Source organism: Saccopteryx bilineata, chromosome 1, assembly GCF_036850765.1.
Source record: "Saccopteryx bilineata isolate mSacBil1 chromosome 1, mSacBil1_pri_phased_curated, whole genome shotgun sequence".
Classification (NCBI taxonomy): domain Eukaryota; kingdom Metazoa; phylum Chordata; class Mammalia; order Chiroptera; family Emballonuridae; genus Saccopteryx; species Saccopteryx bilineata.
The window spans coordinates 144033290-144061259 of NC_089490.1; the positions used below are offsets into that span (position 1 = coordinate 144033290).

General features: G+C 50.8%; 2 protein-coding genes across 15 annotated transcripts; one reads left to right on the top strand and one right to left on the bottom strand.

The window, feature by feature from the left end:
• Positions 1 to 68: 68 nt before the first annotated feature.
• Positions 69 to 11332, top strand: BEST2 (bestrophin 2). 12 transcript variants are annotated; one of them, XM_066271640.1, is made up of 13 exons: positions 70 to 288; positions 418 to 548; positions 1075 to 1170; positions 1272 to 1352; positions 2135 to 2322; positions 2453 to 2547; positions 3754 to 3987; positions 4095 to 4249; positions 4580 to 4657; positions 4825 to 4977; positions 5063 to 5143; positions 5321 to 5475; positions 6679 to 11332. In XM_066271640.1, exons 3-13 carry the CDS (start codon positions 1123 to 1125, stop codon positions 7112 to 7114), a joined length of 1704 nt encoding a protein of 567 aa, XP_066127737.1. In that variant the 5' UTR covers positions 70 to 288; positions 418 to 548; positions 1075 to 1122; the 3' UTR covers positions 7115 to 11332. The 12 variants fall into 12 exon arrangements, with proteins under 12 accessions (XP_066127746.1, XP_066127737.1, XP_066127772.1 ...); XM_066271649.1 differs by lacking the exon at positions 418 to 548 and having other exon boundaries at positions 69 to 288; positions 2228 to 2322; XM_066271675.1 differs by lacking the exon at positions 1075 to 1170 and having other exon boundaries at positions 2158 to 2322.
• A 144-nt stretch (positions 11333 to 11476) lies between these two features.
• HOOK2 (hook microtubule tethering protein 2) lies at positions 11477 to 27521 on the bottom strand. 3 transcript variants are annotated; one of them, XM_066271620.1, is made up of 22 exons: positions 27361 to 27521; positions 26748 to 26833; positions 26606 to 26678; positions 25631 to 25681; positions 25412 to 25544; positions 25260 to 25327; positions 24843 to 24905; positions 24440 to 24520; positions 24187 to 24347; positions 23959 to 24099; positions 22406 to 22607; positions 21968 to 22078; positions 21778 to 21865; positions 21351 to 21420; positions 20558 to 20695; positions 20383 to 20470; positions 20153 to 20187; positions 12391 to 12473; positions 12199 to 12302; positions 11869 to 11979; positions 11730 to 11801; positions 11477 to 11649 (listed from the first exon to the last, which is right to left on the bottom strand). In XM_066271620.1, the coding sequence occupies exons 1-22, from the start codon at positions 27403 to 27405 to the stop codon at positions 11500 to 11502; spliced, it is 2154 nt and encodes a 717-aa protein (XP_066127717.1). In that variant the 5' UTR covers positions 27406 to 27521; the 3' UTR covers positions 11477 to 11499. The 3 variants fall into 3 exon arrangements, with proteins under 3 accessions (XP_066127717.1, XP_066127709.1, XP_066127700.1); XM_066271612.1 differs by having other exon boundaries at positions 12199 to 12299; positions 24440 to 24544; XM_066271603.1 differs by having other exon boundaries at positions 24440 to 24544.
• Between the last annotated feature and the right edge of the window lie 449 nt (positions 27522 to 27970).

The following is a 27970-nucleotide window of genomic DNA, read 5'->3' on the forward strand; positions in this document are numbered from 1 at the left end:
CTGGCAGTGCTGGGTGGGGCCATATAAAGCCATGCTCACTCCTAGCACACACGGTGGATGCAAAAGACGTAGGGGCTGGATGCCTGAGTCTCCACCACTCCCACACCAGGCTGAGGATGGGAGGAATGGGATAGGGAGGCTGTTTGTGCCAGGCTGGGAGTGTCCCCTTTGTAGGAGTGTCTGTGAAGGGAGGACATCTGTTCTGTATCCATGCCAAATGTGGGGACAAGTTTTTGTGTCCCCAAGCTTATGTGCTCATGGCAATGCTGAGAGGGTCTAAGATCTGAGGTATGTGTATGGGGGGAGGCGTGCCTGCTCACCACAGTGAGGGGCATTGGGGTGGGTGTCATCAATGTGCAAGTGCAGGTGAGTGTCATGAGGGTTACGGGTATGACTCCATCTGGATGTGCCCCTCAGGGTCTGCAGGACTGTTAAGGAGAGGTCGTTGTATGGATGTGTCCTTGCAACACTGATGGATCTTAAGGACTGCAGAAGCGTGTGCAGCTATGTAAAAGGCAGGCATCCCCACATCTGTTGTGTGACCACAGGTATAGCTTTGTGCAGGAAAGATCAGGAATAAATTATGCTACCACCCTCTGTGGGGTGGTGTGTGAAGGCTTCCTGGGCTCTGGGTGGGGTCTGCACATAGCTGATTGTGTGAGCTCATGTGTGTCTGTTACATGGCATGATCAGGAGGAATACAGAGCCTCTGGGTTTCCGCCTGTGTGTTCCTAGGTAGCTTTTTGGTGGCTGAGAGCTGAGAGCCTGTGGGTTAGGGTCCATCAGCCTTATACCTGAATGTTGGAGGGGGTAGAGTTAGGTGTGTCTTTTGTGACTTTCTTTGTGACAGTACCTACTGCCCTCTGGATCACTACTAGGGTTGTGTCAGTGTTGAGGAAAGCTAAATTTATGCCTGGGTCTACATATGTGTTTCTAAGTACATTTTTGTTAGTGTATGATTATAGGTGACGTTGGAGTGAACCAGCCTCACTGAACAGTGTGTGTACGTGTGTGTGTGTGTGTGTGTGTGTGTGTGTGTGTGTGACTGAGGACAGTCCCTGTCCCCTCCCCCAGCCCTTGGTCCAAATCTGTTGGACCTGCCAGTGACTGCCAAGGAGAGAGATGGGGAGGAGCGAGAGAGACCTGGGCAGATTTCTCCCCTTGCTCCAGGTAAACTGGCCAGACTTCTCCAAAGTTCTAAGGCTGCAGCAGAGGGGGGCGGGCCAGGGAGGGACCATCCACGCCCATTCCTCAAACCCCTCCTGCCACAGGGTCTGGCTTCAGCCCCACCCAAAGCTGAAGCCACAAACCCATCTCATCCCTGTCCTGGTGTGTCCTGCACCCACCGTCAGGTGAGTAGGGCCCAGGCCCAGGGGCATAGGGGGCCATGAGGACAGGTGGGCCTGTGGGCAGGAATCAAGCAGGAATCCATCAGAATCATCAGAGTATGGAGTAGAGAGTTTGGAAGGCTGGAGAATGAACAGAGGAAAGGTCAAGGTGGACCCAGGAGAAGGGGAAGGATAGGGAGGGGTGGATAGGCTGGGCCAGCTGTGCAAAAGAGGGAGCCAGCTGGAGGCAAGGGGGCTGCAGGAGGGGACCTGGGGGCCTGGAGCCTTGTTGACAGGACTTCTGGGGCTTTAAAAGGGAGTGCAGGGGCGGAGGAAGGGCAGAGATTGGGAGCTAGGGGAGTGGAGGCATGGACAGAGGTGAGATCTGAGGGAAAGGAATGGTGTGTAGGGGGTCAGTCAGAGTCCTAAGAACCTATAAATGGAGGCACTGGGGAGTAGGGGAGGCTGATGGAGCCCAGGAAAACTGGATGGATGAGATAGAAGGCAACTTGGTTGACTCAGAGGTTTGGGAGGTGAGGGCTGGTGAGAGGGTCTGAGGAGGTAGGCGCAAGATGTGGGGAACAAGAATCCAATAGGAGGGTGGCCTGTTAGAGAAGGCTTGGGGAGAACTGGCAGCTAAAGACGGAACTGAGCAAGGCAGGGAGGAGACTGGTCCGAGAAGGTGGCCGTGTACGGGAGGGAACGTTGAGCTGAGTCACCTCGTACACTCCACCAGCACCCGCAGCCCCCAGTCCCTCCCACCCGGTCTTCGGTAACTCGGCCTCAGGCGGGGGGGTCCGGTCCAGCCCCACCTTCTCTGGCCTGACAGTCACGTTGCCGCGATGACCGTCACGTACACAGCCCGTGTGGCCAACGCGCGCTTCGGCGGCTTCTCGCAGCTGTTACTGCTGTGGCGCGGCAGCATCTACAAACTTCTGTGGCGGGAGCTGCTCTGTTTTCTCGGGCTCTACATGGCGCTGAGTGCCGCCTATCGGTGAGGCGGAGCGGGGTGGGCCTGCCAGCCACAGTGGGCTGGAAAGGGGCACGGGTGTACCTGGAGGCGCGGGAAGATAGATCTGCAGCTGGGGAGGGGCCTACCCATAACTCCGCACTCCTCCCTCCAGCTTCGTGCTGACGGAAGAGCAGAAGCGCTACTTTGAGAAGCTCGTCATCTACTGCGACCAATACGCCAGTCTCATCCCGGTCTCTTTCGTGCTCGGTGTGTTTGCGTTCCCGAGCTCCCCCATCCGAAGAAACCCATTTCCATTCATGCATTTTGGAGATGCCCCCATTCCTGCCCCTCTGAGACTCCCCTCAAACCCAACTCCAAGGACCCCCATTGCTGCGGGGTTTTCTTTGTTTTTTTTTCTTGGGTTTTTTTTTGTTTTTTTGTTTTTGTTTTTTTTTGTTTTGTTTTTTTCTTCTGAAGTTGGAAACCGGGAGGCAGTAAGACTCCCGAATGCGCCCGACCGGGATCCACCCGGCACTCCCACCAGGGGCGATGCTCTGCCCATCTGGGGCGTTGCTCTCTTGCAACCAGAGCCATTCTAGCGCCTGAGGCAGAGGCCATGGAGCCATCCTCAGCGCCCGGGCCAACTTTGCTCCAATGGAGCCTTGGCTGCAGGAGAGGAAGAGAGAGACAGAGAGGAAGGAGAGGGGGAGGGGTGGAGAAGCAGGTAGGTGCTTCTCCTGTGCGCCCTGGCCGGGAATCAAACCCAGGACTCCTGCACGCCAGGCCAACGCTCTACCACTGAGCCAACCGGCCAGGGCCATGCTGCGTTCTTTATGGCAGGTGTGGCCCGTTGGATATCGTCACCTGGTCACAGTGCACCTTTCAGAGTTCTATGTCACCCATATGCTTATCTCTGGTTACCTCAGGGACTCCCCTTTTCTGTCTACATAAGATTACTAGTGCCCTTATCCTCATGTTCTGGACCCCAGGGACCTCCTCCAGGAACTTCATATGAATCCATCAAGTCCAGCCTAGGAATTATTTCTCTGACAAGTCCTGGCCCCTAGCCTTCTTCCCATTGATCTCTTCCCACATGGATGGGGGTGACCAGCCTACACCAGGATCCTTGACATAAATCTTGTACCCAACCCCTTCACATATTTTGGGCTCAGGGTTTTCCTGTAGCCTCCATAAAAACATGCAATGTGCCCTGTGTCTCTGCCTCCATACTGTGATCGCGACCCCCATCCCAGATACATTCCAAATAGCGGGAGCAACCCAGACTTCTCTGGCCACTTTAACCTCAGGGCTAGAACCCAACTTCCCAACCCAGGAGGCCCGGCGTGGTCAGGGTGACCAGCCTGCCCAGTGCCGGTGATGCAGACCCTAAGTCATTCCTCTTTCCATGACCTGGGCACCTAAATCCCTGAACCTAGAGCCTCCATTGAGCTCCTATTCTCGGCTCTGCCACAGGCTTCTACGTGAACCTGGTGGTACACCGCTGGTGGAACCAGTACCTCTGCATGCCACTGCCCGACCCACTCATGTGCATAGTGTCGGGCACGGTGCATGGACGCGACGAGCGCGGCCGCCTCTACCGGCGCACGCTCATGCGCTATGCCGGGCTCTCGGCCGTGCTCATCCTGCGCTCCGTCAGCACCGCGGTCTTCAAGCGGTTCCCGACCATTGACCACGTGGTGGAGGCTGGTAAGGTCCTGGCAGGAAGTGGGGACAAGGCCAAGACAGAGGGCTGGGTGAGTGACTCCAGTAAGGACAGGAAGGCGGGTCGAGTAACCCCAACTTCACCCATCCAGGGTTTATGACTCGCGAGGAGCGCAAGAAGTTCGAGAACCTGAACTCATCCTACAACAAGTATTGGGTGCCCTGCGTCTGGTTCTCTAACCTGGCAGCACAGGCCCGGCGTGAGGGCCGCATCCGTGACAACAGCGCCCTTAAACTGCTGCTCGAGGTGGGTTTGCCAGCTGGTCATTCGTACAAAATACCAGAGAATTTGTACCTCACCTCCCTGGAATTGTGTCAGCGGATGGCTTGCAACGCGCCTTCCACGAGGCTAATCACAAACATTCTTATATAGAATTTCCCCAGTGCACATCTATCTCTATGGCCCCCCCCCCAGCTGTACACACATCGCTAAATACTCTCCCTCCTGGGAGCCCCCAGAAGCACATGCCTCTACCTTCCACCAGGTGACCACTCACCTCCATTTCAAGTACCCACACTTAATCCCCACGTGTGAACTTACAAGTCAGGTCCCCTTATAACTTGTATCTGCCCCCAGGAGCTGACTGTGTTTCGGGGCAAGTGTTCGATGCTCTTTCATTACGACTGGATCAGCGTACCTCTCGTCTACACCCAGGTAACCCTGCTGTGCCTCCGTTTAGATTCATCCTCAGATGCACTTGGTCTCAAAGAGAAACTTAAGGCCGGCTAAGACCCCCCTCACAGTGACTCCCAATCCTATCCCTGGACTCTCAATGAGCCTGAGGCTCGGAGAGCCCTGACCTGGCAGCTGCCCGCCCCCAGGTGGTGACCATCGCGGTGTACAGTTACTTCCTGGCCTGCCTTATCGGTCGCCAGTTCCTAGACCCTGCACAGGGCTACAAAGACCACAATCTGGATCTGTTTGTACCAGTCTTCACTCTGCTGCAGTTCTTCTTCTATGCCGGCTGGCTCAAGGTGGGTGGGCTCCCAGACCAGGACTCCGGGAACGGGGTGGGCAGGGGTTCTCAGGTCTCCATTTACCTCCATCCACCCCACCAAGGTAGCAGAGCAACTCATTAACCCATTTGGAGAGGACGACGACGATTTTGAGACCAACTTTCTGATCGACCGCAACTTCCAGGTGAGACTGCTGTGACCATCCGTCCTCGGGCTCCCAAAGTGGCCCTACAAAGACTTGCCACCTTGCCTCTGAACCATTCTTCTCTCTTTGGTATTGCACTCCTACCCATCCTGAAGGGTCGACCCGCAGTGCCCGCGCTTTGGTACCCCCCACCTAGTCCAGTGTCCACGCCTACAGGTGTCAATGCTGGCTGTAGACGAGATGTACGACGAACTGGCCATATTGGAGAAGGACTTGTATTGGGATGCGGTGGAGACTCGGGCCCCCTACACCGCGGCCACCGCCTTCCTAATGCAGCAGCCCTCCTTCCAGGGCTCCACATTTGACATCACGTGAGCCAGCGGGGTGGGCGGGGCTTCTTGGGGGCGAGTTTTATGGCTCTAGCAGTGGTAGTCAACCTGGTCCCTACCGCAACCTGGTCCCTACCGCCCACTAGTGGGCGTTCCAGCTTTCATGGTGGGTGGTAGCGGAGCAACCAAAGTATAAATAAAAAGATAGATTTAACTATAGTAAGTTGTTTCATAAAGATTTATTCTGTCAAACTTAGCGAAAATCTGACATAAAGTACTTGGTAAGTAATTATTATTATATGCTTTAACTTGCTGTAACTCTGCTTTATAAATTTTATAAAGTTACTTCCCTACTTTGTAAATCACCATTACTGTGGAACCGGTGGGCAGTTAGAAAATTCTACTACTGCCTGACCTGTGGTGGCTCAGCGGATAAAAGTAGCAACCTGGAATGCTGGGGTTGCTGGTTCAAAACTCCGGGCTTGCCTGGTCAGGGCACATATGGGAGTTGATGCTTCCTACTCCCCCTCCTTCTCTCTCTCTCTCTCTCTCTATTCCCCCCCTCTCTAAAATGAACAAATAAAATCTTAAAAAAAAAAAAGAAAGAAAATTCTACTACTAACAAGAGATACAAAAGTGGGCGGTAGGTATAAAAAGGTTGACTACCCCTGCTAGGGGAAATGTCTGGTTGAGAGGGCTAACAGGCCTGACCTATGGTGGCACAGTGGATAAAGCATCGACCTGGAAATGCTGAGGTCGCCGGTTCGAAACCCTGGGCTTGCCTGGTCAAGGCACATATGGGAGTTGATGCTTCCAGCTCCTCCCCCCTTTCTCTCTGTCTGTCTTTCCTCTCTCTCTCTCCTACTCCTCTCTAAAAAAAACAAAAAGAAAAAAAAAGAGAGGGCTAACAGGTCAAGGGCTAAATTCTGGAAATTTGAGGTTGAGAGCTAAAGTCTATGAGGATAGGGATTAGGGTCAAGGGCTGGTACCAGGCCACTAACTGGGGTCAGAGCTAAGGTCTAAGATGAGGACTGGATGAGTGGCCAGGGGCAATACGATGCCACAACTGAGGCTTTGAGGCCTAACTTTGAGCAGAGCCAGAGCTCTCAGGTGAGGGGCCAAATTCTTTTGGGATGAGATAAACGGTTGGGTAGACCCAGGAAAACAAACAGCGGCCTCAGTCGCAGCTCTGTCAACCAAGGAGAGGGGTGTGGACGCAGTGCTGACCCCCTGTCCATCTCACAGGCTGGCCAGGGAGGACATGCAGTTCCAGCGGCCGGACAGCGTGGACGTGCGGCTGGGCGAAGTGCACAGTGACTTTTTGCAGCGCCTCCTGCCGGTAGGCCCGGGCATGACCGCGGGCCTGCTGGGCCGGCGCCTGTCCTTGCTGCGCCGCAAGAACAGCTGCGTGTCAGAGGCGTCCACCGCCGCCAGCTGCGCGTGCACCAGCGCCCTCGATGGCGCGACCCCGCATTGCGGCTGCGGAGCAGTAGTGCTGGACTCCACTCTTCGAGAACTGGAACCCGAGCCTCTTACTGGGCCAGAGCCGCCGGTACTGGGTCCCGCCACTGAGCCCTTCACCACAGTGCTCATGCCCGCGCCCCGGGGGCCAGCTCCGCCCTGGCTGCCCAGCCCCATTGGCGAGGAGGAGGAGAGTCTTGCCCGAGACCCTTGGGCCTAGGATCCCCAAGAGCAGGAAAGCAAAACCCACACGCATCCAGGAAGCAGTCCGGGTCTGCATAAGGCGCGCGTGGATTTCACCCGCTGGCTTTTGATGTCCTTGACCAGCACTCCTGTCTTCACATCAGGCCTGTGTTTGTCTTCTGTGGGCCAGGCACTGGGCTGAGGGTGGGAGATTCTTCCAGCAGCTTTGAGCAGCTCATCCTTCACACTAGTTCTACTTCCCACCCCTCATTGTAGGAGAGGCCCCTATCAGTGTGACCTGCCTGTATTGTTTCCTTAAAATGGAGGTGTGAGTGCCTACCTCTTTGAGTTATAAGGATGGGGATGTAATGACAGCTTTACAATATTTGGTACATAATAAGTGCTCAATAAAACGCTAATGGTTTCTATTCAAATGTTGTTAGCCTGACTTTTCCAGCCAGGCATTATGCTAAGTCAGATTAGAGAAACTTTCCAGGTTATCTCATGATGCCCTGCCCACTTCTTCCCAAACTTCACTCTCTGCAATGGCCCCATTAAGGTGCACAACCTTACTCATTCATTAATGTATCAACCACAGTCTTAGGTCCACAGCTTCCTCCTGCCAACCTTGATTTATGATTCTGCAATCAACCTCTCCACCCCAAGTCCCTGGATTCTCAGATACCTTTTAGTGCTCCTGGTATTAATTTAATCATATGCCAGTGACTCCGGCATTTATTAATTTGAATTTATTGGTTTTAAAGAGGGGAAGGGAGAAAGAGAAACATTGATCTGTTCCTGTATGTTCCCTAATAGGATCGAACACATACCTTTGTGTTTTCAGATGATGTTCTAACCCAGTGGTTCCCAACCTTTTTTGGGCCACGGACCAGTTTAATGTCAGAAAATATTTTCATGGACCGGCCTTTAGGGTGGGACGGATAAATGTATCACGTGACCGAGACAAGCGTCAAGAATGAATCTTAGACGAATGTAACAGAGGGAATCTGGTCATTTAAAAAAAATAAAACATCGCTCAGACTTAAATATAAATAAAACGGAAATAATGTAAGTTATTTATTCTTTCTCTGCAGATCAGTACCAAATGGCCCACAGACCGGTACCGGTCCTTGGCCCGGGGGTTGGGGACCACTGTTCTAACCAACCAAGCTATATGACCAGAGCCACCAAAGACTCCTGTATTTAGAAGTCAAGCCAGGATCCCTCCCCTGCCTCTTGACCCATATATCCAACTGTTCTTTTCTTCTCTTTTTAAAACATTTTATTGATTGATTTTAGAGAGAGAAAGGGAGAGAGAAATTTTGGTTGTTCTACTTTCCTTTCTCTCTCTCCTCTCCACATCAACCCAGTAGTAACTCTCAACAGCTTGGTCTTCAATTGTATCCAGATTCCAATTATTTTCCTCCTTCTAGGTTCCCCATCATGGCTAGAGCCCCCATTGTCACACAGACACACAGACACACACACACACACACACACACACACACACACACACAGTTAGTCTAGTGATCTCTGCCCTAGTCTCCCAGCTCTAGCCCTAAACCCCCCGAGTCAGTTCCTCCCACAGCAGCCAAAGGGAGCCTACGAATACCTGAATCAGGTAACATCCTTCCTTTGCTTAGAACACTCCATGATTCCTACTCCACTTAGAATGAAAACTCAAGTCTTGCTCTGGTCAAGTAGCTCAGTTGGTTAGAGCATCATCCTGACATGCCACGGTTGTGAGTTTAAGCCCCAGTTATGGCACATGCAAGAATCAAGCAATGAATGCTTAAAGAAATGGAATAAGTCAATGTTTTTCTCTCACACTCCCCTTTCCTCTCTCTAAAATCAATAAATAAAAATTTAAAAAAACTAAAGTTCTCTCCATAGCTCATGAGGCCCTGAACAATCTCCTTGTCCTGTTCCCTCCCTTCCCTTTACTCACTCCACACTGTCCCTCTAACCCAGCAAGCAAGGTTTCATCTCAGGGCCTTTGCACATGCTATTCCTTCTGGCTGGATTACTCTTTCCCAGATACTTACATGGCCCCTCTCTCACCTCTTTCATGTCTCTGCTTAAATTATGTAACTTCCTTAATGAGGTCTCCTTTGTCGGCCTTTTATTATAAATCACCACCTCCCTTGCCCTGGCTAGGCCAGATGGTTGGAGTGTTGACCTGATATGCCAAGGTTGTGGACTCAATCTGCAGTGAGGGCACATACAAGAGTCAACCAATTAATGTATAAATAAATGAAACAACAAATCAATGTTTCTCTCTCTTCCTCCCTCCCTCTCTAAAATCAATTTATTTTAAAAGTGCTTTGTCTTTATTTTTATTTTATTTTTTTGTGAGAGAGACAGAGAGAGGGACAGATAGGGACAGACAGAGAGGAAGGAAGAGATGAGAAGCACCAACTCTTTGTTGCGGCATCTTAGTTGTTCACTGATTGTTTTCTCATGTGTGCCTTGACCAGTGGGCTACAGGAGAGCAAGTGACCCCTTGCTCAAGCCAGCAACCTTAGGTTCAGAACAGCTACCTTAGGCTTCAAGCCAGCAATCTTTGGGCTCAAGCCAGTGACCATGGGGTCACATCTATGATCCCATGCTCAAGTCAGTGACCCTGTGCTCAAGCAGGTGAGCTTGCGCTGAAGCCGGATGAGTCTGCACTCAAGCTGGCGACCTTGGGTTAGGAACTTGGGTCCTGTACATCCCAAGCTGACACTCTATTCACTAAACCACTGCCTGGTCAGGCAAAAGTGCTTTGTTTTTTAAAAAAATAAATACTGTGCCAGACCTGTGGTGGCACAGTGGATAAAAGCATCGACCTGGAATGCTGAGGTTGCCAGTTCGAAACCCTGGTCAAGGCACATATGGGAATTGAGGCTTTCTGGTCCTCCCCTCCCCTCCTCTCTCTCTCTCTCTCTCTCCTCTCTAAACAATGAATAAATAAAAATCTTTTAAAAATTATAAATAAATACTTATAAAAATTAAAAAAAAATTTTTGCCACCTCCCCAATCTACCTCCTGCATCTATCACTTCTCTCTGCTTTATTTTCTCTATAGCACTTCTCACATCAAACTTTTTTTTCTTTTTCAGAGACAGAGAGAGTCAGAGAGGGATACACAGGGATAGACAGACCGAAAGGGAGAGAGATGAGAAGCATCAATCATTAGTTTTTCGTTGCGCATTGCGACAACTTAGTTGTTCATTGATTGCTTTCTCATATGTGCCTTGACTGCAGGCCTTCAGCAGACTGAGTAACCCCTTGCTCGCGCCAGCGACCTTGGGTCCAAGCTGGTGAGCTTTTCCTCAAACCACATGAGCCCGCACTCAAGCTGGTGACCTCGGGGTCTCGAACCTGGGTCCTCAGCATCCCAGTCCAATGCTCTATTCACTGCGCCACTGCCTGGTCAGGCTCACATCAAACTCTTATCTGTTTCCTTTATTGTCTGTCTCCCTTTTGTTGGAAATAACAGCTTCATAAGGCAGGGATTTTTGACTGAAGCTTTGTCACAATACACCACACATGCGCAGTTACACAAATGAAAATATGATTCTCACCTCCCACTGGGCACTACCTGTCACTCACACTTTAGTAAGATAAAAAATCAAGCCCTAAAACAAAAGAAAAAAAGATAAAGAAAACAAAAAAATAAAAATAAAAAATAAATAAAATCAAGCCTTGCCTGATCAGGCAGTGGCACAGTGGATAGAGCATCAAACTGGGACGCAGAGGACCCGGGTTCGAGACACCGAGGTCACCAGTTTGAGCGCGGGCTCATCTGGTTTGAGCAAAGCTCACCAGCTTGGACCCAAGGTCACTGGCTCAAGCAAGGGGTTACTCAGTCTGCTGAAGGCCCGCGGTCAAGGCACATATGAGAAAGCAATCAATGAACAACTAAGGTGCCGCAACGAAAAACTGATGATTGATGCTTCTCATCTCTCTTCGTTCCTGTCTGTCTGTCACTGTCTATTGCTCTCTCTCTCTCTGTCTCTGTAAAAATAAATTTTGAAAAAATCTTTTTTTTCCCTTTTTTCTTTTTTTTTTTTTTTTCCAGCCAGGCTTTTCTTTAAAAGCAGAGGTCTGAGTCCTTGGCCCATCTTCTTTCCCTCACTTCAGTGCCCAGAGTCCAGCTAGGACAGATTGAAAATCTTTATTATTTTTCTTCTCAAATATAAAATCACTCTGTCTACCCTGGCAACTCATTAACCTCAGGGAGAATATTAAGGATAAGAATCACATCGCTAAAAAGAACAGACCCATACCTGCCTCCCACCCTGTTCTGCATGCTTGTCTCATCTGGGTCAAGGTTCTCAAGCAGCTGATCCAGGCAAGATGCTGGGCCCCAGAGGATTGAGGGAATCCAGGATGAGTTAAGCCCTGATTGGCTGGGCATGTGGCAGGATCCTGAGGTCCATCAGTGCTTGTCAGTGGGATGCATGTTCAGGGTTGCTAGGCGTCCCAGCCGTCCACGGCGAGCATTAGTAGCCAGCCGCTGCTGGGCTAGAAATGACTGAGCACGGGCAGGTGCCTGCTCTTCCCCTGCTCGCTGCTGCAAGGCCATGCCCTGGAGGGAGAGGTGTGGTTGGCATCAAGTGAGCCCTGGGGATGCCCCCAACACTCCAGCCCTGGTTCTGCTGCACTCACCATATTATACCAGGCACTGATGAGCAGCTTTTCTTCCTGCTCCCGCTGACTTCGATTCTTCTCAAAGTCCATCTGCCAAGGAGGCAATATTCAAAAGCCTGGATTGCTGGAGGCAGAGAGAAGGGCTGAGGGCACTCACCTCCAGGTGCCGGATTCGGACTTCCCGCTCCCGGAGCTGTGTCCTCAAGGTATGGAGCTCTGGAAGCACCCCTCTGGGTGGCAGCTGCTTTGGTTCCAGGGTCTGTATAACCTAGGGTTTGGGGAAAATACAACCAGGGTGACCTAGCCCTCACAGGCTGTTTGACATACTGGAGTGTGTTAAGTGTGACAATTCGTGGCTGTGGTATAGAAGTCTGTGACATGATGGGGTATGATAGGCAGAGGCAGGAGGCAGAGATAAGCAAACTGGTAGGAAGCGAGACCCAATGGGAGGCAGCAGCTTGGGCAGCAGGTCACTCAGCATCCTCACCGTGCGTGCTTTGTCCACATAGCGGCGGTACCGCTCCTCCATGGCCCGCAAGTCTGCGTCCTTCTTCTGCAGGCTGTCCTGAAGCTCCTCAATATGCCGGGCTGCTAGGGGAATCAAGTGGCCCCTCAGCCCCACACCGAGACCAGGTCTCCCCGCACCCATCTACCCTTCTGACTGCTGAGTCTCACTCACTGCTGCCATTGGCAGGTGGCTCTAGCTTCTCAATGTACTCGCGCTTCCGCTGCAGCTCCAGATCTGCCTCCTGCAGCTTCTGCCTGCGGGCAGGGGATAAGCAGCAATGGTGGTAAACAAGGCATTCCCAGCTGGCTAGAAGTGCTACTGCATGACTAGAGACTTCTCAGCCTGCCTCCCAAGCACAGGGGCTGTGTGCTCTGGTCCTACCCCCTCTTTCGCCACCAGAGCCACAACCCTCCAGACCCCTAGTCAGGCAGCCCCTAGGTCAGTCACCCGTCTGTCCACTTCTATTTCAGAGCTCACATGCTGATCCAGCCACCACCACCTCTTGCCAGCCTCTTCTGTTTTATTTTTTCTTTCTTATTTTATTTTTTTAATTTTAATTTTTTTTTTTTTTTTTTTTTTTTTACAGAGACAGAGAGTGAGTCAGAGAGAGGGATAGACAGGGACAAACAGGAACGGAGAAAGATGAGAAGCATCAATCATTAGTTTTTCATTGCGCGTTGCAACACCTTAGTTGTTCATTGATTGCTCTCTCACATGTGCCTTGACCGTGGGCCTTCAGCAGACCGAGTAACCCCTTGCTGGAGCCAGCGACCCTGGGTTCAAGCTGGTGGGTTTTTTCCTCAAACCAGATGAGCCCACACTCAAGCTGGCGACCTTGAGGTCCCGAACCCGGGTCCTCTGCATCGCAGTCCGATGCTCTATCCACTGCGCCACCACCTGGTCAGGCCTTTCTTATTTTCTTAAAGATTTTATTTCTTCATTTTTTAGAGAGGGGAGAGAAAAAGGGGAGGAGCAAGAAGCATCAACTTCCATATGTGCCTTGACCAGGCAAGCCAGGGGTTTCAAATGGCAACCTCAGCGTTCCAGGTTGATGCTTTATCCACTGCACCACCACAGGCCAGGCAAACCTCTTATATTTTCAACTCTTCAGTTCCATTCTCCACTAAGCAGACAGTGATCTTTCTAGAATGTAAATATCTTATAGCAAAAGGAAATGCAAATTACAAGCTGCATCTAAGTTGATTGCCACCAATGGCAAAACACAAAATATTTGATAATATTCCCTGTAGGTGACACTATTATTCATTGAATGTGAAACATAGTATGACATCTAATAGTTACATCTATTAAAATTACAAAGGCATGTGCTCTCTGAGTCACCAACTCCACTTTTGAGATATATCTGTGAAACGATGTCTATATAAAGATGTACACTTCATTGCTTTGTTTGAAACTGCAAATATCTAGAAAGAATGAGTTAAACTCATTATGAATTTCACAAAAAATGCTACAGGCCAGCTCTTCTGGACCAGAATTCTACAGAAGAATTAAGTCTTAATGCCTCTAGTATCCAGCTTCTGTGAGGAAATAACTTTTTCTGTGCTTTGGGCCAACTTCAGCTACATTTCATCCTTGGCCAGGACTGAGAAAAACACCACCCAAATAATTGTCAGTGGGGCTAGTAGTTTCCTCGTGAAACCCCAGTTGACACAGGATGCTATATTTATAAAAAATAACTATTCATTTGGAAAAATTTCCCCATCATCTTTTCTTTTTTTAAAAGACTTATTGATTTTTAGAGAGGAGAGAGAGAGAAGAGGGGGAGCAGGAAGCATCAACTCATAGTTGCTTCTCATATATGCCTTGACCAGGCAAGCTGAGGACTTCAAACCAGCAACCTCAGTGTTCCAGGTCAATGCTCTATCCCAGTGGTAGTCTACCTGGTCCCTACCGCCCACTAGTGGGAGTTCCAGCTTTCATGGTGGGCGGTAGCGGAGCAACCAAAGTATAAATAAAAAGATAGATTTAACGATAGTATGTTGTTTTATAAAAATTTATTCTGCCCCCTGGCCGGTTGGCTCAGTGGTAGAGCGTCGGCCTGGCGTGCAGGGGTCCTGGGTTCGATTCCGGCCAGGGCACACAGGAGAAGCGCCCATCTGCTTCTCCACCCCTCCCCCTCTCCTTCCTCTCTGTCTCTCTCTTCCCCTCCCGCAGCCGAGGCTCCATTGGAGCAAAGATGGCCCGGGCGCTGGGGATGGCTCCTTGGCCTCTGCCCCAGGTACTAGAGTGGCTCTGGTCGCGACAGAGCAACGCCCCGAAGGGGCAGAGCATCGCTCCCTGGTGGGCAGAGCGCCGCCCCCTGGTGGGCGTGCCGGGTGGATCCCTCTGTCTGACTGTCTCTCCCTGTTTCCAGCTTCAGAAAAATACAAAAAAAAAAAGATTTATTCTGCCAAACTTAACAAAAATCCGACATAAAGTACTTGGTAAGCAATTATTATTATATGCTTTAACTTGCTGTAACTCTGCTTTATAAATTTTATAAAGTAAAGTTACTTCCCTACTTTATAAATCACCATTACTAAAAAAAAAAAAAAATCACCATTACTGTGGAACCAATGGGCGGTTAGAAAATTTTACTACTAACAGAAATACAAAAGTGGGTGGTAGGTATAAAAAGGTTGACTACTCCTGCTCTATCCAGTGTTGGGATTCAGCTGGTTCTCACTGGTTCGGTAGAACCGATAACTAATTTTTTATTGATTTTAGCGAATTGGTAGTTAAAATGGCACTGGTAATAAAAGTTCTCTCTAAGGTGGGTCCCTGGGCAGGAGCCCAATGTGGAAATCACAAATTTACATTCCTTACTATTTATTTATTTATTTATTTTTAACAGGGTGCATCTTTTTTTTTTTTTTTTTTTTTTAATTTATTTATTTTTAGAGAGGAGAGAGAGAGAGAGAGAGAGGACAGAGAGAGAGAAGGGGGGAGGAGCTGGAAGCATCAACTCCCATATGTGCCTTGACCAGGCAAGCCCAGGGTTTCGAACCGGCAACCTCAGCATTTCCAGGTCGACGCTTTATCCACTGCGCCACCACAGGTCAGGCCTATTTATTTATTTTTATTTATTCATTTTTAGAGAGGAGAGAGGGAGAGAGAGAGACAGAGAGAGAGAGGAGAGAGAGACGGGGGGGGGGGGAGGAGCTGGAAGCATCAACTCCCATATGTGCCTTGACCAGGCAAGCCCGGGGTTTCGAACCGGCAACCTCAGCATTTCCAGGTCGACACTTTATCCACTGCGCCACCACAGGTCAGGCTCCTTACTATTTTTTAATGTTTTTCTGTGCAACAGAGTATTCTAAGTGGTCATAGTAATGTTCATTCCGTCTACAGGTGAAAAACTTTGACGGAACTATGCTTGTAGTATTTATTTATTCATTTCATAAAACTCATTATAACTTTAATGAAATACTACATTTTAATTCCCTTGTGTTTGTTACTTCAGTAAACATACATATACGTAAAGAGAAAAAGTGCCAAACAACCAGGGGGTAACAAGCTCTCATTGGAAATATCTTTTTCTTGTGTGTGTGTGACAGAGACAGAGAGAGGGATAGACAGGGACAGACAGGTAGAAAGGGAGAGAGAAGCATCAATTCTTCATTGCGGCACCTTAGTTGTTCATTGATTGCTTTCTCATATGTGCCTTGACTGGGGGGCTACAGCAGACCAAGTAACCCCTTGCTCAAGCCAGTGACCTTAGGCTCAAGCTGGTAAGCTTTGCTCAAACCAGATGAGCCTGCACTCAAGCTTGCAACCTCAGGGTTTCAAACCTGGGTCCTCTGCGTCCCAGTTTGAAGCTCTATCCACTGCGCAACCACCTGGTCAGGCTCAGTGAAGATATCTTCAATAACAGTTCTATTGTTTTCTGTCAGGTATTATTTAATATTTTTTTAATTAATATTTTTAAACTCTTTCTTATAACAATCTATTTTTATATACCTCTTTTTTGTTGTTGTTCTTGTTTAACTATTAAATGCATGAAATAATAAAATACCTTTCAGTATATCATTTTTTCATAAATTGTTTTACATAAAATTTTTTTTTTTTTTTGTATTTTTCTGAAGCTGGAAACGGGAGACAGTCAGACAGACTCCTGCATGTGCCCGACCGGGATCCACCCGGCACGCCCACCAGGGGTGACGCTCTGCCTACCAGGGGGCGATGCTCTGCCCCTCCGGGGCGTCGCTCTGCCGCGACCAGAGCCACTCTAGTGCCTGGGGCAGAGGCCAAGGAGCCATCCCCAGCGCCCGAGCCATCTTTGCTCCAATGGAGCCTTGGCTGCGGGAGGGGAAGAGAGAGACAGAGAGGAAGGAGGGGGGGGTGGAGAAGCAAATGGGTGCTTCTCCTATGTGCCCTGGCCGGGAATCGAACCCGGGTCCCCCGCACGCCAGGCTGACACTCTACCACTGAGCCAACCAGCCAGGGCCTACATAAAATTTTTTTTTATAAATTGTTTTACATAAAACAATCATTAGGGTAGAGAACTGGTTGTTAAAATATTTGAATCCCACTGCTGGCTCTATCCACTGCATCATCACAGGTCAGGCTCCCATCATCTTAAGTAGAAAAAGCAAGTGCAGGCAAGCACATACCCTATTACCTTTTGTGTAAATAGGAATGAAAAAAAAATCTATACTCATTTATTTGTTTGCTTTAAAAACTCTGGAGGAAGAACATTTTGTAAAGTAAATGACTGTCTTACTGCTACGCTGTACATCTAAAACTAATACAAAATACTATTAAATGTAAACTATCATTGAAAAAAAGACCTCTGGAGCAATTTCCATAATAAACTAACAGGAATGGGGATGGAGTAGGCTGGAAACTCAGTTCATACGGGATGATGACGGGGAGGTATATATTTTGATTTTTAAAACTATAAATGTGGCCCTGGCCACATAGCTCAGTCGGTTGGAGCATCATCCCGGAGCACGGAGGTTGTCGGTTCGATTCCAGGTCAGGGCACATACAGGAGCAGCTCAATGTTCCTGTCTCTCTCTCTGCCCCTGCCTTTCTTAAATAAATAAATGAATAAATATTAAAAAAAAATAACTATAAATGTGCCTGACCTGTGGTGACGCAGTGGATAAAGCGTCGACCTGGAAATGCTGAGGTGGCTGGTTCGAAACCCTGGGCTTGCCTGGTCAAGACACATATGGGAGTTGATGCTTCCAGCTCCTCCCCCCTTTCTCTCTCTCTGTCTCTCCTCTCTCTCTTTCTGTCTCTCTCTCTCCTCTCTAAATGAATAAATAAAAATAAATAAATAAATAAAATTAAAAAATTAAAAAAACTATAAATGTGGCCTGACCTGTGGTGGCACAGTGAACACAAGCGTCGACCTAGAACACTGAGTTCGCAGGTTCAAAACCTCAGGCTTGCCCAGTAAAGGAGCATATGGGAGTTTATGCTTCCTGCTCGTCTCCCATTCTCTCTCTCTCCTCTCTAAAAATAAATAAATAAAATCTTTTAAAAAGACAACTATAAATGTGGCCTTACCTGTGGTGGCGCAGTGAATAAAGCATCAAACAAAAGTTGCCGGTTTGAAACCCCGGGCTTGCCTGGTCAAGGCACATACGGGAGTTGATATTCTGCTCCTCCCCCCTTCTCTCTCTCTTTTTTACCCCCTCTCTCTAAAAATAAATAAATAAAATCTAAAAAAAAAAATCTATAAATGTAAGCCCTGGCTGGGTAGCTCAGCTGGTTACAGTGTCTTCCCAATATACAAAGGTTGTGGGTTCAATGCCCAATCAGGGCACATACAAGAATCAACCAATGAATACATAAGTAAGCAGAACAACAAATCTGTGTTTCTCTCTCTCTCATTCTCTAAAATTAATAAATGATTACCGAAAAAAAAGTAAAGCCTTGGCTGGATACTCAGTTGGTTAGAGGGTCACCCCGATATACAAAGGTTGTGAAAAAAAAAATGTTGGTTTGACGCCCAGTCAGGGCACATACAGAAACAAATTGACATTTCTGTCTCTTCTTTCTCTCTCTCTCTTTCTCTCCTTTTTTCTGTAAAAGTAATAAGTTGTAAAAATAAATTTTATAATTTGTAAAATTATAAATGTGATCATTACTTTATTTTGTTTTTTTTGTTTGTTTGTTTTTGTATTTTTCAGAAGCTGAAGACGGGGAGAGACAGTCAGACAGACTCCCGCATGCGCCCGACCGGGATCCACCCGACACGCCCACCAGGGGCGACGCTCTGCCCACCAGGGGGCGATGCTCTGCCCCTCTGGGGTGTTGCTCTGCCGCGACCAGAGCCACTCTAGCGCCTGGGGCAGAGGCCAAGGAGCCATCCCCAGCGCCCGGGCCATCTTTGCTCCAATGGAGCCCTGGCTGCGGGAGGGGAAGAGAGAGACAGAGAGGAAGGAGGGGGGGGATGGAGAAGCAAATGGGCGCTTCTCCTATGTGCCCTGGCCGGGAATCGAACCCGGGTCCCCCGCACGCCAGGCCGACGCTCTACCGCTGAGCCAACCGGCCAGGGCTGATCATTACTTTAAATAGTTTCTTTTTTGCTTGACCTGTGGTGGCGCAGTGGATAAAGTGTCGACCTGGAATACTGAGGTCACCAGTTCGAAACCCCGGGCTTGCCTGGTCAAGGCACATATGGGAGTTGATGTTTCTTGCTCCTCCCCCCCACTCCCCCCTCTCTAAAATGAATAAATAAAATCTTTTTTTTTTTTGAAAAGCGAATGCTTTGAATTTTTTTTAATTTTTATTTTTTAATTTTATTATTTTTTGTATTTTTCTGAAGTTGGAAACAGGGAGGCAGTCAGACAGACTCCTGCATGCACCCAACCGGGATCCACCCAGCACGCCCACCAGGGGGCGATGCTCTGCCCATCTGGGGCGTCACTCTGCCGCAATCAGAGCCATTCTAGCGTCTGAGGCAGAGGCCACAGAGCCATCCTCAGCGCCCGGGCCAACTTTGCTCCAGTGGAGCCTTGGCTGCGGGAAGGGAAGAGAGAGACAGAGAGGAAGGAGAGGGGGAGGGGTGGAGAAGCAGATGGGCGCTTCTCTTGTGTGCCCTGGCTGGGAATCGAACCAGGGACTTCTGCACACCAGGCCAATGCTCTACCACTGAGCCAACTGGCCAGGGCCTAACTAAATAAAATCTTTAAAAAAATATTTTCTTTTTTAACAATGTAGAAAGTGAAAGGCTTTTGGCAAGGGAAGACTACCTTGCTGAAATTCCCTTGATGGCTCCCCTACTTCTCCCCCAAAACATTTTTTTTTAATATTTTATTTATTGATTTTTAGAGAGAGGGGAGAAAGAGAGAGAGAGAGAGAGAGAGAGAGAGAGAGAAGGGGGAGGAGCAGGAAGCATCAATTCCCATATATGTGCCTTGACCAGGGAAGCCCAAGGTTTTGAACTGGCAACCTCAGTGTTCCAGGTCGACGCTTTATCCCACTGCGCCACCACAGGTCAGGCTTTTTTTTTTTTTTTTAATATTTTATTTATCCCCCAAAACAGTCTTTACTGCTTCCCTTGACCTTTTTTTTTTTTAAGAAACATTATATTTTTAATTTTTTAAAAGATACATTTACTTATTTATTTATTCATTTTTAGAGAGGAGAGAGAGAGAGAGAGAGAGAGAGAGAGAGAGAGAGGAGAGAGAGAGAGAAAGGGGAGGAGCTGGAAGCATCAACTCCCATATGTGCCTTGACCAGGCAAGCCCAGGGTTTCGAACCAGCGACCTCAGCATTTCCAGGTCGACGCTTTATCCACTGCGCCACCACAGGTCAGGCTGCTTCCCTTGACCTTTAAGACCCTACTAGATCTGAACCTTTGATCTATATTTCCACTGACTTGTTCTCACAAATGACTCCATAGACACCTCCCCATTCCGCATACCTGTGTCCTAGCCTCCCCTTCCCCCAGGATTGCCACCCCTCTGGGACTCACAGATGTTCCTCTAGCTTCCTCTTCAGCAGGGCAGACTGGGGGAGAAGAGGCACGAAGTGAGTGGAGGTCCAGAGGTCCCAACCCCTCCCCAGAGTGAGGGCAGGGTGTCACCCCGGGCACATGGTACTTACAATGGACTGCATGGGGCATTGGGCAGCAGGTACAAAGAGAAAAGACCATTACTGGGGGGCAAAAGGAAGGGGACAGGCTGGATGGAAGTGGGTACTCACATCCTCGGTCTTGCTCCCCTGCTCCTGCAGTGCCTTCTGTAGGTCCTCCACTTGGGCCCGCAGCTCCAACAGCTGCTGCTGGTTCAACCTGCAGGAGTGGGCAGCCGCTCAGTGCCTGGGCCCACCATCGGCCTGTCTCCACGCATACCCCTGGAACCTTCCACTGTTTCCTCACCGATGCTGTGTCTCCAATCGGTGGCGTGCACGGTTGGCCTCCTCTAGATGGCGCTGCAACTCCTCTTGCCGCTCCCGGTCGGCTGCCTCTTGCCGGCACAGACGCTTGTTCTCCAGTTGAAGCCGCAGGAGGGTCTCCCTGCAGAACCCCGGAGAAAGCTGAACAGGGCTGTGGACCAGTCACCCCCGCAGTCCTGGTGGAAGGGACTAGGAAAGGGACAGAGCCCTAGGGAAATGCCCAGCCAGACTCGGGTAGGACTAGAGTCCTGGGGACAGGGCCTAGGGCCTACAGCGTAGGGTCTAGGCATAGTGAGCAAAGCTCTGGAGAGTCAAAGTAGGCAGGGCTATGAGCTGGGTCTAGGGTGGGAGCCAGGCAAGGACAGGGATATGGGAACTGTTTTTGAACACTAGGGAAGGGGCTGCAGGAAAGCAAGACGCAGGAATGGAAGAGCTGGAGTGGGAGAGCCCATGTGGGTAGGGCACAGGGCACTGAATCTAGCAGGAGCTACACTAAGGACAGGGCTGTGGGGTAGGATTTTTGCATGGCTAGTGGAGCCAGAAGGTTGGACATAATTTGTGCACTGAGGATGCATCCTGGAGAGGCAAGCCACCGGACAACTAAAGCAGAATTAAGAGTGGGTAGGCCTAAGAGCCAGGGTAGGACTTGGGAACCTAAGACTTGGGAACTGAGCCAAGCTGGCTGAGCTACGGTAGGTGCCTGCACTAGGGGCAGGGCCGAGGGTGAGCACTGGCAGTCCAGGGTATGGCTAAATTCCTGAGTAACCCCAGGATACCTGAGCTCCGCTGGTAGGATCTCTGCTGCTAAGTTTTCCACAGCTGGTGAGGTGGGATCCAGAGACAGGTCTGGAGAATGTGAGAAAAGTTTTCAGGTAGCTGGATGGCCCGTTCCCACCCCTAGAATCTTCTTTCCAAGAAGCATCTTTGAGGGCTCAAGTGCAGCCAAAAGTCTGGCTTGACACAAGCCCCCACCCCTACCCCCACCCTCGCATGGCAGGAACCATGATGCTTGGCCCCACACTGAGCTCAAGAGGACAGCCCCTGCTTTCTTTAGGCCCTTATCACTGTCCCCCTCTGTCTGTCCAGCATGGCCTCACACTGCTCCCGGCCTAGACAAGCCCTGAGACACTGCCTTTTCTGCCTGTTCTAACTCACCCCACCCCACACACACCCCCAGGATCCCAGGATGGGCCCCAAACTCACCAGCCTGGGTTGGTCCCAGAGGCTGCAGCTGGGCACACCGCAGCTCCTCATTGGCCTCCCGCAGTGAATCCCGCTCGGCCAACAGCCGCTGAAGGGAAGGGTGCAAGGCAAGACACCACTTGAGACCCATTCGAGTGAGCTACCCCATGATGAGCAGGGTAGAGCTTGGGTGGTGAGACCTCAGCCTCACCTCTTTCTCCTTTGTCACCAACTCATACTTTTCTTCCAGATTGCGACACTCGAATAGCCATTTCTCAGCCTTCAAGGCCTCCTCCTGCCGCTGGCCCTGCAGTTCCTGAACCTGAACAGAGAGGAGGTGTGGGGATGGCAGAGTGGGAAGGATGGGCAGGTACTGAGTTCAAGGTGAAAGGGCAGGTGAGATGACCCAGCCTCAAAAAGTTAGAGGGGTGTGGTTTAAGTTAAAGGGCATGGCCTAAAACTGGAGAGCAACTGGGCTGCCTTTTAAAGGGCATGACCTATATATATACATAAATAAGAGAGAACCCTCATTTCTGAGAGGCTCAGCACCACACTGAGGGTTCCCAAAGTGAATAGAACGATCCATGAGGGCCCCTCCACCCCTACCCAGGTACAGGTCAGGTTCTCCGCACCCCAGGACCTGCCACACCTGCCGCCGCCGCGCCTCCAGCTGGGTCCGCAGAGAGCCAGCCCTGCGCAGCTCGTCCTCTAGCTGCTGCGTGCGCTCTGCGTAACCTGCGTTGTGCTCCTCCAGCTGCCGCACCTGCCTCCGCAGCTCCCTAAGCTCCCCAAGGCGGCGGCGGCAACTGCTCAGTGTGGCCTCCAGCTGGCCAGCACGCTCCGATGACTGCCTGGAGGAGGGGGAAGACGGGGGAGAGGTAGGTGTCTGAGGTCTGAACTCAGGGTTCAGCTTGGATTTGAGGCCCACAGGGCAGAAAAGATCATGTCAGCATGAGGGCATTTGAATTCAAGATGGTGGGTCTTGAAGGTCATGGGATAGCCTGGGCCTGGTGCTCTTGAGAGTCATTAGGGGGAATAAAGGGAACCTAAGTGTCAGAGCTAGCCAGGGTCATAATCAGGGATGATCAAGAGCAACGCTGTGGGGACACAGAATGGCTGTGGGGATATAGGGAGAATGCTGGGGGGCCCAGTGGGATTGAGGAGGTCCCAAGGACACTTTGGGGTCATGAAGTAACTGTGAGGTCGCTGTGGGCACTGTAGGTGCAGGGGCCTCTGGGGTCATGGGGGAGCTTTGGGTTCCTTGAAATTTAACCTTACAGAGGTTCTGTGGAATCACAGAGGAGCCCTTTGAGGCCCCATGTCTTCTGTAGAAGACACAGTGAGGTAAAGGGAGTGAGTGCAGTGGGGCCCACCAGGCATGTTGGGGTTGTCAGGGTGTGCAGAGTCCTAAGAAGGTACAATCCTGTTATGGAGGATATAGTGAAGGTTACAGTAGATGGCAAGGTTTTTGCACTGTGGGGTCCTAGAGGGTACCATGAGATCCTGGGGCATGGTAAGACCCAGAATGGTATAGTGAGCTCTGGGGAGCATTGGGGGGCCCTGAACTTGCTGGGTCACAGCAATACTATGAGATCTGGGTGTTACAATGTATGATAATAGGGGGACAATGATGGGAGTCCTGGGGAACATCATGGATCCAGGGGGCTTAGTGGTATTCAAAAGACGTGGTGGAACCTGACCAGGCGGTGGTGCAGTGGAAAGACTGTCGGACTGGGATGCAGAGGACCCAGGTTCAAGACCCTGAGGTCGCCAGCTTGAGCGCAGGCTCATCTGGTTTGAGCAAAAGCCCACCAGCTTGGACCCAAGGTCACTGGCTCCAACAAGGGGCTACTCGGTCTGCTGAAGGCCCATAGTCAAGGCACATGTGAGAAAGCAATCAATGAACAACTAAGATGTTGCAACGCACAATGAAAAACTAATGATTGATGCTTCTCATCTCTCTCCGTTCCTGTCTGTCTGTCCCTGTCTATCCCTCTCTCTGATTCACTCTCTGTCTCTGTAAAAAAAAAAAAAAAAAAGAGACGTGGTAGAGTCCAGACAGTACAGTGGGGTTCAGGATGGCACTATGGAGGCTATAGGGCATTATGGGTTCTACTGGGCATTTCAGGGTTATAAAAGTACTGCTGTGGCATCCGAAGGGCAGTCTGGCAGTGGGGTGTGTAGTGGGGACCCAATACTCACCGCAGCTCATCCATCTCATCCTTCAGGGCCTGTGCTTCCTGGGCCAGGCTAGTTAGCTCCTGGTTCCGCTGCTGCAACTCTGTGACCTCCCGCTCCAGCTCCATGCATCGCAGATGGTCATCCTCCCTGCCATTCTCCAGCCTGACAGTGTATAGGGGGGAGTACATGAGGGGACCACACCCACCCCAACCCTTTGGCCTGCCCAGCTCTGGACCCAGCAGCCCATACCTGAAGTTCTCTTCCTGCAGCTGCTCTAGCTGGGACTGTAGCAGCAGCAGCTTCTTGGCAGTGAGGCCTGTGGCAACCTCGCCCTCGGGCCGGCCCACCTGCTGACGCAGCACTGCATTCTCCTGCGCCAGGCTCTGCTTCTCTTCTGACAAGAGCACCAGCTGTGGGCAGGGAGGTGCAGTTAGCTGGGGGGGGGGGCTATGCAGGAAACCACGCCCTATAAGCACCTGTGGTCCCCCCACCTCAGCCCCACCTGCTGCTCCAGGTCCAGACACTGCTGCCGCAGCTCATCCCCCTCATCAGCCTCCTCACTCAGGAAGTAGTACCTGCGGGACTGACGAGAAGGACGTGGAATGGTCTGGAGGGGGGATAAGCAAGGAACTCAGGAATCCAGAGAGGAAACTGGGGGAAGGAGGTTGGGATGTCTAGGGGCAGCAGTAGGGATCCAAGAAACCCTCAGGATTGAAAAAGAAAAGGTTGGTGCCCCAGGGTACTAGAGGAAGGTGACTCAGGAGCCCTGGGTACCTGGCAAGGAAAGAGAATAGGACCCTGAGAGATGGGGTGGTTTTCAGGCTTAAAGACAAGCCCCTCCTGTTTAGGTAACCCCAAGAATCAGTAATGGCGTTGGGACCCTGACCAGGTCCCCCACCCCTTACCTGGCTGTCAAAGTTCCCGTATGTCTCCAGTGGCAAGGCATCAGGGGTATCTTTGGTCATGAGCTGAAGGAAAATGGAGTAGCACAGAGATGAGCTAGGCCCTCTGAGAGCAGCCTCCAAGGCTTCCATGATCAACCTGAGACCTTCTTCATCCTCCTGTCCCCCAAGCCATTTCTCCCCTATAACCCTAGCCTGAAGACTGTCTTCCTGTCATGCATCTAGCACACAGGGAAGCCTGGTCCTTCGATTGTGACTTAGAGCTGGGAGGAGCTGGCAGACATGAGACAAGGAAATCTGGCCAACTGAGTTCCAGGCAGAGCCCAGACCTTACCAGGGCAAAGCCTGTGCCCAGTTGCCTCTGCCCTAGGGGCGTCCCTTCCCCTGAAGCTCCCTGCCACATTGGGCACCCCCACCTACCTCCTGGATGGCTTCCATCACCACATGCTGAACTGATTCCTCCAGCATCATAATTCTCTGGATATGCTCTGGGGATCAAGGTTGAGGAGACTTGAGACCCTGGGAGGAAGATTTCCTCAGGTCTTCCCTTAGGGACCCCCTAACCACCATACCCTGCTTTTTCTCGCAACTGATAGCACAGCTTAGCACCAGCTGAAGCAGCTTGCCGAGCTCTCCAGGGTCTGAGAACTGGCCAATGAGGCTCACATCTGGGAGGTGCTGCTCCAAAATGGGATGTCCTAGGACCTGAGGATTGGTAGGTAAGTGTTAGGAACTCACAGGTTCTTCTTCTCGTCCCAGTACAACCCCCCTAACTCTATTTAGTTACTCACATCCTGGGAGTACTCCACCAGGCTCTGTAAGATTGTTTTCAGATTGCTGACCTGAGGAAAGACAAGGAACTATGTCCAGGGTCCCGGAGTGCCCCAGAAGTGGCCAGGCAGCCCTCACCCTGAATCTATCTACCCCACCCTTTTTGTCCACTTCCCCTGTCAGTCTCTGATCATGTCATCCTCTTTAGCCCCACTCTCTGTCTGAATGTCCCCTCTCCTAGGCCTGATCTATTGGGCTGCTGGCCTTTTTTATCCACCTGCTCATCTTGTTCACATGTCCCCAGAATCCAATCACTTCTCACCACGTGCCCACCACCCTGTGCCTCTAGTCACTGTCATCTCTCCCCAGGGTTACTGTACCAGCCCTGTCTCAGCTTCCACTCTCCACTCCTCTCCAAGCAGTCAGGGGAGCTTTTTCAAGCCCAAGACAAGGTTGTGTCTTTTCTCTGCTAAAACCCTTCCTTGACTTTGCATAGCACTTAAAATTGAATCCACCTCCCTGGCCCAGGCTGCCAGGCCCCTGATGACCTCATACCATTTCATTCCTTTGCTTTCTGTTCTGACTTTTCTGCTATTCTTTGATCACTCCAAGCTTGTTCCCAACTCAGGGGCTTTGCATCTGCTGTTCTCTAGCCTCAAATACAATTCCTCCAAATCGTACATGGAGATCAACCCATCTGGAGTAATTGTCAAACAACCCCGGATTGTTATCACTCATGGCCTACTTTATTGTTTTCATACAACTTATTGCCTTTGGAAGTCAACATTTATGTTTGTACATGCAGGTTTTTGTTACTCCTTGCTGTATGGCCAGGTTTGCTCAATAGATGAATAAAAGAATTGTTGGCTGATCACCAGACATCTGTTGCTCATTCTAACCAGGTCTATCTGATCATCGTCCAGGAACTATGTCTAGCTGACCCTTCACTGATCATCTCTTCACAAATCTGTCCCCCAGTCAAGTCCGACTGTCACCTTCAGCCTCCAGTTGGGACCTGGGTCCTCTGAGATGCGCTGGAGCCAGGCCTCGTTGAACCAGGAAGGGTCTCTGGAGGTGAAAAGGTGGGATGAGCTGCTGAGGGACTTTTTTGGGACCCTCCTCTTTAGCCCCACTCACATCTGGTTCAGCACATAGGCTATGGCCAGGCCACTGCTCAGATCCTGGGGGCTGGTACAGGGGGACGGGGCGTGGAACGTCTGCAACTGTGGAAAAGCACAACGAGCAGCATCAGGGCCTGAGATCACTGAACAACTCCTCTTTTGCAGACTTTTCCAGTCAGCAGGAACTTCACACACTTGAACTTGAAAGGCTGGACAGGAACTGGCCTGTTGCTCCAGCAAGCCAGCTCTTTGGGGGAGTGACCTCTGCTCACCTGGGACCAGAGGGGGTGTGGCCTCATTTCACCTCTGTCCCACAAACCTGAGAGATAAGCCAGTGAGGAACCAAATCACCTGGTCCCCACAGGCGACGTACGCGTCACGAGGCCAGCTCACCTGTGCCCTCGCCCCACGTGCCCCAGCCACAAGGAGGCGGGACCTAACCTGTTCTGTCCACGCAGATATTCTACGTGACAGAGGCGGATACTCAGGGCAGAGTCCAACAACTCAGCAGGCCGACGACCCCTTTTCTCCTCCCAGCCCCAGAACGAAAAGGTGAATTGAGCCAAGGCCGGGGCTCCTGGGCGAGTAGAACCGGCGCACACCTGTCCCTGGCCCCACCTCCGACCTACCCAGGTGAACAGAGACCCGCATAGCTCGGCCTTGTCCACGCTCATGGCTCCCGATCGGATTCGACCCCGGCCGCGGAGCCCCGCCACCGCAGCCGCCTCCAGGTCTGCTACCAGCGAGCTCCCGCAACCTCGACCTCCCGCTCGTCCTAGAGCGCCGCCCCATGCCCGCCCCCTAGGCTAGGCCCCGCCCTGTGCACGTGATCTCCTCACCGCCCGCTCAGCCTTCCAGAGCTGCCATTTTGAGTCCAGTCAGCGTTCGGGCCCCCGCCCTACCACTAGGAGTCAGTCTAGGCCAGCCTTGCGCTTCTCTCCTCCACCCGCTCTTTTGAGAGGTGGCGGAGACTTCAGAATCTAATGTAGAACTACCCTATCTTGTCATACAAGGGTACTCATATCCCTTCCCTTCAGCTGAAAGAAATTCTACTATCAAATCACAATATGATCGGAGTTTTTTTGTGTGCTGGCAAGGGCCAGGCCGTTACACATTCTTTGACCTGTAGTGGGGATCCTAAAAGGGTCTGTCTTCCTGATGGAGGTGATTTAGGAGTTTCGCCCCGGGCAGATAAGGGGACATGGATGTGGTCCTAAGTCGAAGGCAGGATGATTCTAC